Consider the following 17563-nt stretch of genomic DNA (forward strand, 5'->3'; position numbering starts at 1 on the left):
TAGTAATTTTATCCTGCTGAACTAATGGAATAATATTGCCATCACATTTTATTTTAAAAAGGAAGATATTTCCTAAGGAACAATTGTTTAAAGGAGTACTTGTCCATACACATAATAAAAGCTGGCTGGATGGAAGAGAAATGAGATTGTGGGCAGATAAAATTTGGTCTAGGTGACATGGAGGCCTACTGGTTGAAGAAGCCTTACCTATTATTAAAGGATCAGTTTGATTCTCAGAGAACAGATGATGTTAAAAATACAATGGATGGATTGGAGACTCAGCTGTAATTATAGGAGGGTCAACTAATTTTCTTCAACCATTAGATGCACGTATCAACTGCTCATTTATGAGACTTATGAAGGAGGACTGGAACAAATGGATGCAATCTACAGATTTTGAAACTATGCAATCAGAAAGAAGGAAGATACTTAGCATTTCTCTAGTTTGTGAGGTGCTAATGCTTCATGGGTCTCTATGAAAACTGAAACAGTGATTGAATCATTCAAGAAGTGTGGAATCAGTAATGCACTGGATAGTACAGAGGATAATTTATTGTAAGAGGATTCAGATTCTAATACGGCAGCTTCATCCATTTCTTTCAGTTCTGAGAATGAATTTTGCATATTTGCGGATGAGAATTAAAAGTTGAGCAGTTATTCAACCTGGATCGCTGATGTATGTACACACTGTTTTTTTAGAAGTATAAAGTGAGCATTTTTTCCCTAAAAAACTTTTGAAAGTGGGGTGGGCCATTTATGCCAGAACACCCAATACGACAGCAAATACAATAGCTCATCTTACAATTGGTCAGGTACAATAATTTAAGGCATGTTACAAGCTAATATTAGAAAGGCAGGCTAGGAGTTACGACTGAAAGAGGATACCGTGAGAAGTCCCCACACAAACTCTGCATTTAACAATTGAACTACTGCTAGGCACACAAGCAACATATCCCTTTCCTCCAAGAGATTATGTCTGTCTGTTGCCTTTAGATCCAATATATTTCAATCATGATTGAGGTTACACACCATGAGGCACGTGCAGAAAGTAAGTGTACTATTTTTTTCTTTTTTTTTTTTAAAGTAAGTGTATTTGAACAAAATTGCTGGACATTGTTGATACACTTGTTGACTGTTTTTCCACATAATCATCTTCCCTTTTAATGCATCTGGTGAGCCATGGCTCTGGAAAGGACTACTACACATTTTGTCTCCTGAAGGCGATTAATGACCAGCTATTCTTTCTCATACTGTATTAGTTTTCTTGATCAAATTTTTCTTTGATAAAATTAAGACTATTCAAATGATCAACCATCTACTGATGTGTGTGTTCTTTGAGATGAGTTGTTATTGTGAATGAAGCTGAGTGAGGCTGTGATTGCTTATATGAGCACCTAAACACAAATGTGTGGTGCATACTTATCTGGAATACATTTGAGGGTTGGACACTTACTTGTTGAGCTATCACGTGTTCCACAGTGCGGGTGCTTTTGACAGACAATAGTCATGAAATTCAATGCCCACCTCTATACTGAAGTACTTACATCTATTTGGGTAAAGGGTTGGAGTTGGGTTGTTTGGGGAAGAGACCAAACTGCAAGGTCATCAGTCTCATCGGATTAGGGAAGGACGGGAAAGGATGTTGTCAGTGCCCTTTCAAAGGATCCATCCCGGCATTTGCCTGGAGCGATTCAGGGAAATCACAGAAAACCTAAATCAGGATGGCCGGATGCGGGATTGAACCGTCGTATCCCCAAATTCGAGTCCAGTGTGCTAACCACTGCTCCACCTCCTTGGTAGGTAAAGGGTATTCATTTTCATATGTTAATGCTAATATTAGTGCACTTTCCCTGCAACAGTGTCAAACATGCTTAGGTCATGCCATTAGCAGGATAGGGGCATCAACCCACCCCCCCCCCCTACCCCTACCAAGTCCACATGGTACAACGTGTACATCACACTGACATAAAAATTATGATCACTACTATATTTCACGTAAATAAGAGCAAGCTTAAAAGCAAATTATCATTACCATTGCTTTCACCTGGTGGTGGAGGTTCATCCCCACTTTCACTACCACTCTCATATTCATACTCTCGTTTCCTTTTTTTGTTCTGCACTGTAAAATGAAAGAAATGAATCTGATGTAGGAACATGTTATCAAAACAAAACAATTACATGAATAACATTACACAACATTATGATCTTACAAGACATCCAAACAAGATTACTTCACATTCATATAGGACTTTGCAAGCAAACATCATCCTATTCTAAAAGAAAATTAAAGAAAAGCTCTGATCAGTTGCCAGCACTGCTTCATAAGCAAACAATTCTTATAAAAAACAGAAAGTCTCTATGTCTATGAAGAAAAAAAGTGGCACACACAGCTATCGATCCCTGTGATGCTACATGCAACTCAGGATGAAATCATATTTATTGATGAGTTGGACAGACTGAATGCAGAGTTTCCTGTTAGCTGAAGCTGGCAGTAACCTGGAAACAGACAAAAATCAGTCACAGCATTTTTATCAATACAAAAATTCTCATCTTCCCAACTGTCAACTTGAGAGTGACTGACAAATAAATGAAAATGCCACTTTTAAAAAGAATACATCAATTTCTTTTCCAAACTATCAGAGCTTGTGTTCTTTCTCTAATGACCTCATTATCAAAGCAGGATTAAACCATAACCTCCCTTTCTTCCAATGACTTTCCTTATAAAGCAACAAAAATAGTTGTGAATTCTGTATTAGATTTTAATTCTTTAAATTGTGAATTCATTTAGATATATCAATAGAATCCATGCTGTAACTGCAGAATTTGCTTTTCACTCATGCATTGCGTCTTCAAGTCACCCAAAAATACATTCAAGACCAATGTATCTTCAAGTTCGTGCTTCACGAATGCAGAGTGTCACCATTCCTTACCAAAATTTTTACTGAGTGAATATGCTTTTACCTAGTCTTTTATAGTAATTTATTTTATGCAGTTCTGTGACAGTTTCTTTACAAATTCAATAAATGTTATTCCTTTCTACAACTTTTTGTGCGGGTCCCAAATGAGTTCTACTGGATGTAAATTAAAGTGATAGTGTGGTACTGGCAGAACAGAAAACTTCCTTTTATCGTATGTATCACAATCGTCCAAGGAAATTGCTGAGCACAAGCTCATGTGGAAATCTTTGGGGCATAAAAGGACTCATGAACTCACTATATTTCTTGTATATTTGCTAAGAGAGTTCCCTACAGAACAGATGCCCCACTGTTGACATTCAAGTATGGGAGGGATGAAACATACACCATACTGTTGCCAACTGAAAAAGTGGAAAGTTGTTTCTTTGTGTCCTTAACGTGTACTGAAGTATAGAGGACACTTTCAGTTCAGTGAGTGATAGTATTTGAAGAAAGTTTATATGGAATTTACGACAAATCAATTAAGTTGCTCCAAAAAAATTAAGAAATTCAGATTCATCAAGAGACCTGAAAGCAGAATGCTGTATATGAAACTGAATGAGATCAGTAGCTCTAGTAATGAGACTACTGAAAAAAATTACCTCTTCAACCTTCTCTGAAAATTTTCTCCTAAGTGATATCCATTTTGGTTCTCTTGACATTACTCCTGACCTGTTTTCACTTTCTCCCTTCAAAAGCAACTTCTGTAAAGCCAGCTTGTAGACCTACAGATAGATATAGCTAAGTCATAAATTGATTTTAACTATATTTGTGATGGGAAAGGAGTAAATCCTTTTGCCAGGCACACAAATTCGAAAATACAGTAGTATCGATAAGATTTCAAAGCTTCAAAAACTTTCAGTGAGGTATTCTTTTGAAGATCATATGAAAAATCATATTTCAATGAGATTTTTATTTTATTTTGATTCTGAATAGCCTCTAATGGTACTCCAGTTCTTTTTTTTTTTCCAAATCTGCTAAAATTTACTAAGTTGCAGAATTGGTCTGGTGGGTCATTACAGTCATGTTTGTGGTCTCAAAAATAATACTCCAGAATGCACCCCTGGCTCAGTGCAGAACAAAGTGAGCAAAGGGAAGGTAGAGGAGTGTCACATGCCTTACGATCAGACAGGAACACGTTTCAGGTTGAAGATACATGCTGCAGAAAGGTATATGCAAACTGTATACTGTTGTTTTAGCCATATGGATAGAAGTACTTTAATCAAAAACTGTTTCATAATATGCATGCATTCACACATTCAGACACACCCATATACACTTGCTCTTTCTGTCATTTTTACACATCAGTGTCTTTCATCTCAATCATTTGAGCATCCACATATTCTTGTGTGTGTCTAAACCATGCCCATTAAACACTTTTTGATCAAAGCTTTCCTGTTCATATGAGTTTGAACAACAATATTAAGTTTTGAGTATGTCTTGCTCTGGCTTGTATCTTAATGTTGAAAGGTGTTTTTTGTTTAATTCCAACATGAGGCATGTGGCACTAAAACAGGAAACCACAGAAAGAGAAAGAGAGAGAGAGAGAGAGAGAGAGTAAATAAAACCAACCTAATGAATTGCTTTCCTCTTCAAAGGATCTTTGTTTTAAAAATTCTTTAGCTTTCTTCTGCAGCTCAACTTGCTCAGAACTGATTGTCAATTTCAGTGGCTGGGAAGGATCTTTCTTTACCTCTTGTTCGACAGGTTTCTCGCGTTCTTTCTTCTTTTCTTCCCTGAAATGTACAGGATAATTAAATCTTTCTGAACAGTTTTACCTTAAAATAAAATAAAAATGAATATAAATCATACACAATGACGACGACAATGAGCATCTACTTAACACTATTAAATCCTCATTTCTGTAGGGAAACAATTAAACAATCCCCCCCCCCCCCCCAAATCCAATCTCTCTCTCTCTCTCTCTCTCTCTCTCTCTCTCTCTCACACACACACACACACACACACACACACACACACACACACAAAATTAGAAATGACTGGAAAAAAATACTGAAACTTACTCTTCACCAAGAATGAAAGGTTTGGATTCCTCCTCTTCTTCCTGTTTGACAGAGTCTGTGGGAGCTTCTGGATCAGGTGGTTTATCCACATTCTGTGGAGCTGAGCTACTGGATTTTCCTTGCTGGTTGGATGAAGTACTTTGTGCAGAGGTTGATGTTGTTTTTGGCTCATCTAATACCTGAAGATCAAAGTCTGTACCTCCTTCTAGACGTATGACAACTGCATCCAAAAGACGAATTAATTGTTCCGATTGATCAGCATCCACTGAAACTTTGTCCAGGCGACCATTGTCGAGGAATTCCAAAAACACATTTACACGATTCTGGAAACACACAAAGATAATTCTTTTGTACAAATCACATACTATCGGCCATGACCTGTTTAAACACAACACAAAAGTAACATCCTCCTCAATGATAGAAAAGTAGTCCAAGACCTCATGTTTCTTCCTCTTTTTGAAGTGCCCTTCGTGATATGGCAATGAAATACACAAACAAGACAATTTTAAGGAAGAAAAATTCATTGCAATTACTAGAAACATACGAGATGCATACAATAGCAAGATGATGATGTTGAGAGCAAACAAAATTCAGATGAGAACTGATACCCATGACCAGTTGACACTCCTTACAATGATGCACTGTAAAATAAGTATATACAGGGTGAGTCACCTAACGTTACCGCTGGATATATTTCGTAAACCACATCAAATACTGACGAACCGATTCCACAGACCGAACGTGAGGAGAGGGGCTAGTGTAATTGGTTAATACAAACCATACAAAAATGCACGGAAGTATGTTTTTTCAACACAAACCTACGTTTTTTTAAATCGAACCACGTCATTTTCGTTAGCACATCTGAACGTATAAACAAATACGTAATCAGTGCTGTTTGTTGCATTGTAAAATGTTAATTACATCCGGAGATATTGTAACCTAAAATTGACGCTTGAAACCTCTGACGTTCAGTTGCGTGTTGTAACAAACACGGGCCACGGTCGGCAAGCAGCATCTGCAGGGACATGTTTACGATGACGACCGTGTTTACGAGTGTGGCTGTAGTACACTGTTGTGGTTTGGTCTAGCTGTCGCAGTGTCCGCATGTAGCGCTTGCTGCTATTGTTATTCTGCATTCACCTCCGCACGCAGACCAACTGTAGTACACCGTGTTACCAGACGTCTGTGATAGTGTAGTGTTGTAGGAACTGTGACCATGGTGTATTCGAACTCTGAAAAGGCGGAGTTGATACTCATCTATGGCGAGTGTCGACGAAATGCAGCTGAAGCCTGCAGGGTGTATGCACAACGGTACCCGGACAGAGAGCATCCATCGTGCCGCACATTGAAAAACATCTTCCGGAAAAACATCTTCCGCCAACTGTATGCAACAGGTATGATCGTAGAACGCAAACGGGTCTGTAACAGGCCCGTCACAGGAGAAGTGGGTGCAGTTGCCATGAACCTACACGAGTACACGGGACATTGCGAGAGCCGGTGGACTGAGTCAAAGTAGTGTTATGCGCATACTGCATCGTCACCGCTTTCACCTGTTTCATGTGTCGCTACATCAGCAATTACATGGTGATGACTTTAATCATCGAGTGCAATTCTGTCAATGGGCATTAACAGACAATGCGTTGCAGTTCTACCTGTTTACTGATGAAGCAGGTTTCACAAACCACGGGGCAGTGAATCTACGGAACATGCATTACTGGTCCGTGGACAATCCTCGCTGGCTCAGATAGGTAGAGCGACAGTGACCGTAGACTGTAAATGTATGGTGCGGAATCATTGGCGACCACCTCATTAGTCCTCACTTCATTGCAGGGGCCCAAACAGCTGCAACATACATCGCGTTTCTACAGAATGATCTGCCAACGTTGCTCGAAAATGTCCCACTGGAAACGCGTCGACGTATGTGGTATCGGCATGATGGTGCACCTGCACATTCCGCAATTAACACCAGGCTGACCCTTGACAAGATGTTCGACGGGCGTTTCATAGGACGTGGAGGACGCATAAATTGGCCAGCCCGTTCTCCTTATCTTAGACCTCTGGACTTCTTTCTGTGGGGTACGTTAAAGGAGAATGTGTACCGTGATGTGCCTACAACCCCAGAGGATATGAAATAACGTATTGTGGCAGCCTGCAGCGACATTACACCAGATGTACTGCGGCGTGTACGACATTCATTACGCCAGAGATTTCAATTGTGTGCAGCAAATGATGGCCACCACATTGAACATCTATTGGCCTGACATGTCGGGACACACTCTTTTCCACTCCATAATTGAAAACGGAAACCATGTGTGTACATGTACCTCACCCCTCATGGCAATGTACATGTGCGTCACTGAAAAAGACCAATAAAAAGGTGTTAGCATGTGGACGTAATGTGCTGTTCCAGTCTCTTCTGTACTTAAGGTCCATCACCATTCCCTTTGGATCCCTACGTAATTCGGTGCTCTCTGATACACACGATCGAACAGCGGAGCAGTGGTACTCAAGCGTCAACTTTAGGTTACAATATCTCCGGATGTAATTAACATTTTACAATGCAACAAATGGCACTGATTACGTATTTGTTTATATGTTCAGATGTGCTAACAAAACTTAGGTTTGTGTTAAAAAACATACTTCCGTGCATTTTTTTATGGTTTGTATTAACCAATTACACTAGCCCCTCTCCTCACGTTCGGTCTGTGGAATCGATTCGTCAGTATTTGATGTCGTTTGCGAAATATATCCAGCGGTAATGTTAGGTGACTCACCATATATATATATATATATATATATGATGTGACTTACCAAACGAAAGCGCTGGCACCTCGATAGACACACAAACAAACACAAACATACACACAAAATTCAAGCTTTCGCAACAAACTGTTGCCTCATCAGGAAAGAGGGAAGGAGAGGGAAAGACGAGAGGGTAAGGAGTCATTCCAATCCCGGGAGCGGAAAGACTTACCTTAGGGGGAAAAAGGACGGGTATACACTCGCGCACACACACACATATCCATTCACACATATACAGACACAAGCAGACGTGTGTGTGCGCGAGTGTATACCCGTCCTTTTTCCCCCCTAAGGTAAGTCTTTCCGCTCCTGGGATTGGAATGACTCCTTACCCTCTCCCTTAAAACCCACATCCTTTCGTCTTTCCCTCTCCTTCCCTCTTTCCTGATGAGGCCACAGTTTGTTGCAAAAGCTTGAATTTTGTGTGTATGTTCGTGTGTCTTTCGACCTGCCAGCGCTTTCGTTTGGTAAGTCACATCATCTTTGTTTTTTGATAAATTTTTCCCACGTGGAATGTTTCCCTCTATTTTAAGAAACATTCCACACGGGAAAAATATATTAAAAACAAAGATTCCATGACTTAGCAAACGGGAAAGTGCTGGTAGGTAGACACAACAAAACACACACACACACACACACAAAGTTTCACACTTTCGCAACCAACGGTTGCTTCGCCAGGAATGAGGGAAGGAGAGGGAAATACAAAAGGATGTGGGTTTTAAGGGAGCGGAAAGACTTACCTTAGTGGGAAAAAAGCACAGGTATACACTCGCGCGCACAGACACACACACACACACATATCCATCCACACACATCCAGACACATCCCGGGATTGGGATGACTCCTTACCCTCTGCCTTAAAACCCACATCCTTTCGTCTTTCCCTCTCCTTCCCTCTTTCCTGACGAAGCAACTGTTGGTTGTGCAGGCTTGAAATTTTGTGTGTGTGTTTGTGTTTTTTTAATTGTGTCTATCTAACAGCGCTTTCCCGTTTGGTAAGTCATGGAATCTTTGTTTTTAATATATTTATATATATGACCTTCTTACAGGCAGAAGCAAAGCTTATAGGGTGAAAGTGAATCTACTGTAACAGTCTACACAATAACAAAAAGAAAAGTGCTCACAATTGAGAAAACTTATAACATACCTTCAGAGCATTCATCTGTTCTTCTTTTCTTTTCACTGAATCTTCAGGATGATATTTAATTTTAAACCTGTTGAAATGATAAAACATCATGTAAAACACAGTTTAATAGGATAACAAAGTTCTCTTCATTTCAATAATTACCTATAGCTATTATCTGTAACAACATTTAATTAGTGTGATGCACTAACCTCAAAGTACACAATTTGTTAATGTCATTCAATTATTGTTACACATCAAAACTAATTCTGCACTTGTAGCTCTACCCCAGCTTCACACTACTATGCAATTTTGATAGCACCACATAGCCTACATACACGAAACGTACTTATTATTTCTTCATATACAATCCCGTACAGCCACAAGTTACTTTAATCTGTAATTAAGCCTCTACATTAAAAAAATGAAATTAACTCATATTCTGATAAAAGGCTCTTTCAACACACACAATGCATCTCCATATCTAAACAATTTCGTGAGACTGTGACAGTCTCCCTCCATAAACTTTCAAAAACACAACAACTACAACAACAATAATAATAAGAATAATTTTATTTGTTCACCCTCATATTATTAGCCATAAATAAATTTCACAAATAATTTTATAGCAGGAAATGCAGGCATGTGTTGAATTTACCTTTGATTTTAATTCTGTACTGATTTTTTTCTTTCTCTTTTGTTTACACATTATGTTAATGGGGGTACTGTAAAAATTATCTGACTGATGAAGTCTCACCTGCTTGCTGGAATTTTTTTGTAGACCATGACGTAGCTATACAGAACAAACGCGAAAATACCTATCTCCTACGCGAAACCCATTGACATAATTATGTCTGGGTATTGTATCAAAACGACCACTGCATTGTGCTCAGTGGTACCTAACTAAAGATGATTATCTGGGTGCACCAAATACTTATTTGAAAATAAACATCAGACAAATCCTTTGGCTTCACATCTTCTTCCATATTCCATTAGTTCTCACTTTCAGTTTAGTATGAGTTAATCACAAACTGAAGCAGTTAAACTTCCATTGTATATTTTCCATTTTTTTCTGTATCATCATATTCATTTTCCATCTTTCATTTAATGGAGCATAACACATAAACACATTTAACACAAAGCAAATAATTGTTTTGCATCTTCGATGAGATGTAGAGTCCTCTTAATGTAAGAAAGGTGGCTGTAGGAAAAAATTGATTTTAGAATATAAGAGAATCTTGTTGAAAAATTTCATATTTTGCTCCTCTGCCTTCTGCCATTTATGCCTGAAACTAATAGCCTACAGGAACAATGAAGAACTGTTTCACTACATGGTGGCCCTCTAAAATATATACAGCAGAATTTGCCGAATAAAACTTTTTAACTTGTAACAAAACACAATGAGTGCTATAAATAAATAGATAATATAATCTATGGTATTGAACAGCCACTGAAATTGGTGTGAAGTGCTTGTAACAGGAAGTCAAATGCAGTGTAAGTTACGAACAAAGGTCTGAGGTCATAATTATTGGTCCTCCCATATTTGCAGTTAAGTACAAACAGATTTCTGTATCTACACAACTGAATGAAAGAAAATATATCTAAAGACATCTGTAAGGCAAAAACAGTAGACAAGCCAGGTACAAAACAAGCATTATCATCAGCCACATACTTAAAGAGACCAGGCATTACAATGGAAGATGTAAGATGAAAATCTCTTCTAAAGTAACAAACTCCTTTGAGTACAACTAAAACTTCACATTTCTCAATTTCTGTTACGGACAAATACTGTCCAGTATTATTCATTACACTGACTCTATAACATTGTGTCACTGCTTCCTTTAATGAATTACTATAAAATGCTATTCTTTCTGGAAGATAGATTCGGGAACAATAACAAGTACATCTGCATTTCCACGTCCAATCTAATGTAAGTGAATTTTTACACAAAAGCCTCATGGAATGCACTAGCAGAGCTTTCTCTCTATTTTATATTAATGTCTGACATCTTGATCACATAAAATTTGTTAATCTTGTAATTTATTGACAATGATGAGGATTTCTGGATTTTTAATTCATCTGACAACAAAGTTAGATGACTCAATTAGTAACATCCTTGGGCAATGGGTGAAACCAGAGTAAATGTTGAGTCTGATAGACAAAGATCAACCCAGTAACAACTGAAGTCAGTAACAAAAATTGCACTGTTTACTAGTCCTGTGAAAACTGGACATAGCTTTCTATTGTATGCTCCTATAAAAGCAAAAAGAATACATATCAAGAAACTGTAGTTAACACTTCAAAAAGTTCACAAAGACACCAGTTCATGAAGAAGTATGGTCCGGTCCATAGTTCATAACGTATTCAGATATTTTTAAATGTGTGTAACATCTGCCACTCCTTGTCCTAAATACTTTTTACTATCAGTGTAACTCCATCAAAACACACAGCCAATCAATCTGAAAATATCACTTCTTATTTTGACCAGTGCTTACAAGCATAATATTCATAAACATAAAAGACTACTGACTTCATACAATATGAGGGTCTACTATGTTATAGAATTATAAATAAGGGGCTAATCTTTAACAGAGTAAATACTGGTGACCGCAAATTGTCATCTTCAGCACACAACACTAGAAAGCAGTGGACTGTAGATATAAATTATTGTCACTACAAAAAGGCAGCTAGCATATGAAGACTAAAGCATAAATAATTAAACTGTGTACAGAAGAGTTGAATAACTGCTTGCATTAGACTCACAGGTGGACCAACACATTATTGACTTGCTCAGTTTGTGAAGTTATCTCTTTTGATAAATTACCCATTTTTTTCTTAAACTGTAGTCATTGGTTTGTCTGTACATACACATTACATCTAATGATTTCCATCCCACTCAAATAATTCCTTCATGGTGTACCATAATTATTTTTTGTCATGGAGAGTAGTTATAATATTCTCCATAATGAACCAAACAGATATGGATGTAGACAAATGTAGGCTGCATTGAAAGAAGAGTTTTGTGAAGATTATTTGTAATATTGCTAATCCATATACAAATAAAATCTGAGTGCTGGAATGGCTATTGTAACACAAGATTATTATTTCTTCTCACATCAACGACTAAAAGGACGTTTGATAATTTCCAGGTAGTATCATACTATGCATCCAGCTGAAGCAGGAACATTGTTAGGTACGAATACAATAATACGTAAAACAAACAATTTTTATTGTGTGGAAAGAAAGAGGGAGAAAAAAAAATGAAAAATCTTTTCATTGCCAGATATTCTAATTATGGTGCAAGTAAAAGACAAATATCAATATTTGCTGCAAAAGATCTGTAAGCAATCTTTACAATACCACTTTCGAGTTAATGCTGAGAAGAAGAGCCCAGAACAAGATGATCATCTGTTTGTAATGCATACCTACAATTATGGAGACAGTCAAAATAAGATTTTGCACTGTATAATGCTAAATACATAACTCTTCCTAAGTCGACTACAAGGAAAGGTGCAGTTTATACACTGTAACGTTTTTTGGTCCACAACAAACTACACTGCCCAGTCCCTTTAATGTGATCACCTGTCAAAAGCCTGAATAACCAGTTTTTTCAGCACGGACCACTGCGGGACATGCAGGAAGTAAGTTAATGAGATTCGATAAGTTATCGACAGGGATGTAGAGCCATGTTGAGCCAGAACAAGATGGTCCCACAGATTCTCAACTGGGTTGAAATCCATGGAGTTTGCTGGTTAGGGGAATACAGTAAACTCAATCTGGTGCTCCATGAATCATACTCACATATACTGCAAGCTGTGTGACACAATGCACTGTTCTGCTGGTAGGCGCTATTGTGCCAAAGAGAAAGAAACCTATTGTGCCAAGGAGAAAGAAAGCGCTTTAGGGCTGGACATGGTCACCGAAGATATATGTATACTTGTGTTGATCCATTGTGCCTTCCAGAATGATGAAATCACTCAGGGAGTGCCATGGAAACATTTCACAGACCACCATTCTCCCTTCTCTGGTCTGAACCTTTGCTTTCAGACATTTCATGCCATACAAGCAAATGGCCATCTGTCTGATGGAGTGCATAACAGGATTCATCTGTAAAGCCCACCTGTCACCAATCACTGAACATCCAGTTGCGGTGCGGTACTGGCATGCCAATTCCAGCCTTTGTCACTGATGAAAAGCAGTCAACATGGGTGCATGAACCATGCACCTACTGCAGAGGGCTGTGCGCAGCAACATTCACCGAATAGTAATTAAAGGAGACACTGTTCGTAGCCCCTTGGTTCATAACATATTCACATCTATTTGTTTGTAAACATATCCACAGCCATCATTCACCCCTGTCTCTACGGCTCATGATGCACCACACATGCCCTGTATAGCACCATTTTGCCTTGCACAGTATACTTTACAGTTCACAAACTTAGCCATGCCAGAAATGTTTCCAGATCTCTTCTCTCCACTGGTCCCACATACACCTCACCTTTGAAGCAGTGTGCCCTGTATGAGCCGAACGAAACGACAGACCCACCTCCTGAAGACCAGCCGTTCAGGCTCTCCCGAACGAATTCACATTCTGATATTCCACCCTGTGACGTTGGCGAGGCATAGTGGCACTTGGTTACCTGTGGTACTTCGTATGATGGCTCTACACAGACTGAATGTTGCCTACGACTGACCTGTCCGGTCACCCAAAAGAGGGCGCTGTTGGGCGTACATGGGTACCATCTCTCTGCTATATAAATCACTTATTATGGTTCAGCTGTTCTAAATGTCTCCTTATTGTGGTGTGTTGTAGGCTACTGCTTCTGAGTATTTCACTTCTTACTAACGCTAATGTACATTACTTTAACCCGCACATTACCAAACTTAATTATAAATTACGATTTTTTCATTCAGGAACAACAGATTACTGGCATGCAATTAAGTAACATATAGGTTCTCAACAGTGGTGTACAATAGGCAACAAATAAGAGAGTTTGAAAATCAATGCTGTTAAATTTACGGCATTGAAACACAAATTTCAACAATAAGAGACTTGGCTGTTGTTTACCAGCAGTTATCAGAGATGAACAGTCAGATATATAAAAGTACACATAATCAGATGAAGAAAGAACAGAGCATTATCATGTAGTAAATAACAATGGCTGACAACTCTGTACAGAGGGCAGTAAAAAAGTAAGCTAGGTTTTATATGATGTATTTTATTAATGAAAGCTGCATCCGAAAGCTCTTTTAATTGTGCCTGACAACAACCTAACGTGTCCTCTTTACTATAAGTGGCAATCTGTCTTTCCGTACATCACTGTATGATGTACCTATGTATGTAAGTAACAAGAAAATTTCTAGGCCTGGAAGTAAGTAACCATGTTTATGAGGTCAAAAATACATTTAGAAATACGCAGTCAATTTTTAATTTAATGAACTTTGTTCAGTGTATTTCCTTGAAGTAGATTCTGCCCACAAAGTGTGGTTCTAGAATGTCTTCAAAATTATCATTTACACCTGTCATGATCTCTTCATTAAGTTAAATATTTTTTCCAGGCATCTGTGGAAGATGAGATATTAGTTTGGTCATCAGAGTGGATGTTACAACAATTCATACCTCAAATCCTTCCATTTTTCCCACTGCCATGGCACTTTAAAGGGAATTAGCATTTCCTGAAAGATTAATTGTTTTTCTTTTGCAATCCTTGCTGCTTCTCAATTTTTCTTTTCTTTTCTATTTTTTGTTTTGCACCCGTCCGCCCAAGTGCACAATATATACGAACACAATGCAAATAAAAACATCAGTGTTCAGTAATACCCAACAAGGCAAGCTGGTAATGCAGCAGTAGTAGAACTAATGTGCTCATGTGACTAGGTACAGCCACACTCTGATTAAAGTGGCACCCGTTGTTACATTGCAGTGCAAGCATGGAATGTGAGTGCAGAAAATGACTTCACTGGCTGGTCCAATGGCTTCTGGTTAACGCAATCAAATTTTCTGACAACAAGACAGAGAGGGGATTATCATGCCTGTAGAAGACAGCAATTGAACAAGCAGTCAACATGTTTAAGTTCAGCAACAGGATGCTTTGCAAATTACAGAAAGAAGAACATGATGCCGAAGTTTCTACACCGAAGGAGGAGAAATCAGATGCTTGCACAAACGATATGGATAAATGTATTATCAAGCAGCAATTTCTACACACAATATAAAGAAATGCCGACTTTGTGAAAACTGCACAGCTTATCTCGCACACAAATGAACTTAAAGTCTAGCAACAAATCTCTTAAAAAAGACTGTTCTGCCCATGGGATGAAGTTTTCAAAGGTGCTACAATAAATGTGTGACAAGACACAGTTGCAAAACGGCAATATGAACCATCCGATTCAAAGCGGCCTCGATTTACCTATATGAAACATTGATTCACATACATTCACAATTGATTTGCACATGTTACAGTGTAAACGAATTTTGGCAAAACTTAACACTGTGCAAGAAATATTATTGAACGAAAATGCTAGTCAGTGTTTAATTATTGTGCATGCAGGCAGTGACATGGGTTGATAATTAAGTGTTCACTTTTCACATACAACAAACACCAAAACAATGGAATATCACTCAAAAATGGACCGTGAAGTAGTCTTCTTTATTTGTGAAGAATGGTATTGTATCTATCTTTAATGCAACAAGATATACAAATGCTGAAATATTTTCCAAATTAACAAAACTAACCAGCAACAACCATATTAGCCTTCACAGCAGGCTAATTTGGAAATTATTGTACATATTTTCTTTTACTGGCAAATGCTCTCACCGCCATCATTTACTGGATGCAAGACATTCGATAACTCAAAAGGGGAAGGGTGGGTTCCAATTTTCCAAACACTGTATGGTGGTGGGCAAATAAAGGAAATAAAGAAGTTAATAAGATGAGTAAATGATGCAGCAAAGGTTTAGGAATAAAATAAATACAATTAATTAAAGAATGACTGGTCAGCGTCTATTAGCTCAGTGAGCTTGGTTGTTCCAGAAGGCCTCAACAATCTTTGGTCCTATCCGGTCCTCGTATTGACCAGGACAGGACAGTAAAACACAAGCAATCATGAACTGTGCAAGCAAATTCAACTTTACCAAGATGGTACACAATCCACCCGTCGACAGACAGCACCTGGACTTTCAGAGTCAAGAGAGTCAGCCAAGCACAGCAGATAAAATCAGGTAAACTTCCATACAAGCAGAAAGCTTTCATTGGAACACTAAACATACACTGATCCGGACAGAAAAATTACATAATTTCACTCAAGAAATTGACCGACAAAAAATTCTTATACTTGCTCTTCAAGAAACACGACTGACTGACAATGAAACTGCGGACTACAGGAATTACCGCACCTTCAAGAGCAAAACACAACAGAAGGTCGCGAAAGGTGCACCAATCTTTGGAAAGGCCTTTCTTGTACACAAACCCATCATCAATGCTGTTAAAGAAATCACAGCCAACAACAATCGACTCATGACCATGTGCATTCAGATGCCAATAAAATATATACACTCATCAATGCGTATGCGCCCACTAATATCGAAAACAAGAAAAATCCCAAAACTGTTGAAAAATTTTGGAACAAGCTTGAAAAAACTATGGCCAAATTCAACAACACAACATGAAAATCCTAATGGGAGACTTCAACACTCATCTCGGGAAAGAAAAAGCTTATCGAAAAATTATCGGCAAAAATTCTGCACACCAAAACACTAACACTAATGGCACACATCTGATTGACATTCCAACAATGCAACCTCAAAGTTATGCCCACCTACTTCAGAAAACTGCCACAAAAAAAGAAAACATTGTGATCCCCCATCCAACATCTTGGTGAATATCAGGTCGACCACATTGCCATCTCCTACACCCACTACAGAATCATCTATGACAAGCCCAAAGATGTGCAAACATCAGCTTGGACCACTACCTCACCTGAGTTAAAGTAAAATTCTCTCCGAGAGTACAACATAAAAAAAAATCACATATCCAAAAGTTTGACACATCTAGAATTCAAGAAACAAGGATCCCAGAAGAATGGGAAAAAGAACCAACCAACAACTGGACTGACTTCTGTAGCAAAATAATCAGAAAAGCCAAAGAATTAATCCCATTTAAGAAAGTCATCATCAATCACCGAATTGCCTTTCAAAAATACAACAGCAACAAATGGCCAGAAACCCTGAAACACTTCCTCGATATTCGTAAAGAGGCAAACAGAACCATCACAAAAACCAAACGCAACTACATCACCAAACTGCTCAAATCTATTGAGGGCAGCTTCAAAAATTACAACAGCAGACATTTCTGTAGCGCTTTCACTAACAGATTTAAATTTTACTCACCACAAAATTTGACCTTCACGAGAAAAGATGGGAAACTCGCACTCATCTACCAAGAAAACTGCAAAGAACTGGCACACTACTTTTCTGACATGCTTAATTGCCCGGAACCGTCCAAACAATTCTCATACAAATCCCCAAGTCACACGAAACCCAACACCGATCTGCTGACACAAGAAGAAATCCAACATCACATCGCAAAACTGAAGAACGGAAAGACATCAGGAGAAGATGGAATCACCAAAGAATTACTGAAAAATCTTGGAACCTGATC

The 17563-nt window shown here is 38.4% G+C and overlaps 1 protein-coding gene across 8 annotated transcripts in view; it reads right to left on the bottom strand.

Annotated features, from left to right (window-relative positions):
* The window catches only part of LOC126480797 (serrate RNA effector molecule homolog), a 202897-nt gene that overhangs the window by 79913 nt on the left and 105421 nt on the right, over positions 1–17563 (bottom strand). For 7 of the 8 annotated variants that reach the window (XM_050104151.1, XM_050104133.1, XM_050104160.1 and 4 more), the window contains 4 exons: positions 8928–8994; positions 4979–5301; positions 4527–4690; positions 2033–2119 (listed from right to left, as the gene is read on the bottom strand). In XM_050104151.1, coding sequence (XP_049960108.1) covers positions 2033–2119; positions 4527–4690; positions 4979–5301; positions 8928–8994 — 641 coding nt within the window. Of the gene's footprint in view, positions 1–2032; positions 2120–4526; positions 4691–4978; positions 5302–8927; positions 8995–9660; positions 9996–17563 lie in introns of those variants that run through there. The other variant, XM_050104176.1, reaches the window with a different exon arrangement.

This window comes from Schistocerca serialis, chromosome 1 (assembly GCF_023864345.2).
Source record: "Schistocerca serialis cubense isolate TAMUIC-IGC-003099 chromosome 1, iqSchSeri2.2, whole genome shotgun sequence".
In the NCBI taxonomy this organism is placed as follows: Eukaryota; Metazoa; Arthropoda; class Insecta; order Orthoptera; family Acrididae; genus Schistocerca; species Schistocerca serialis.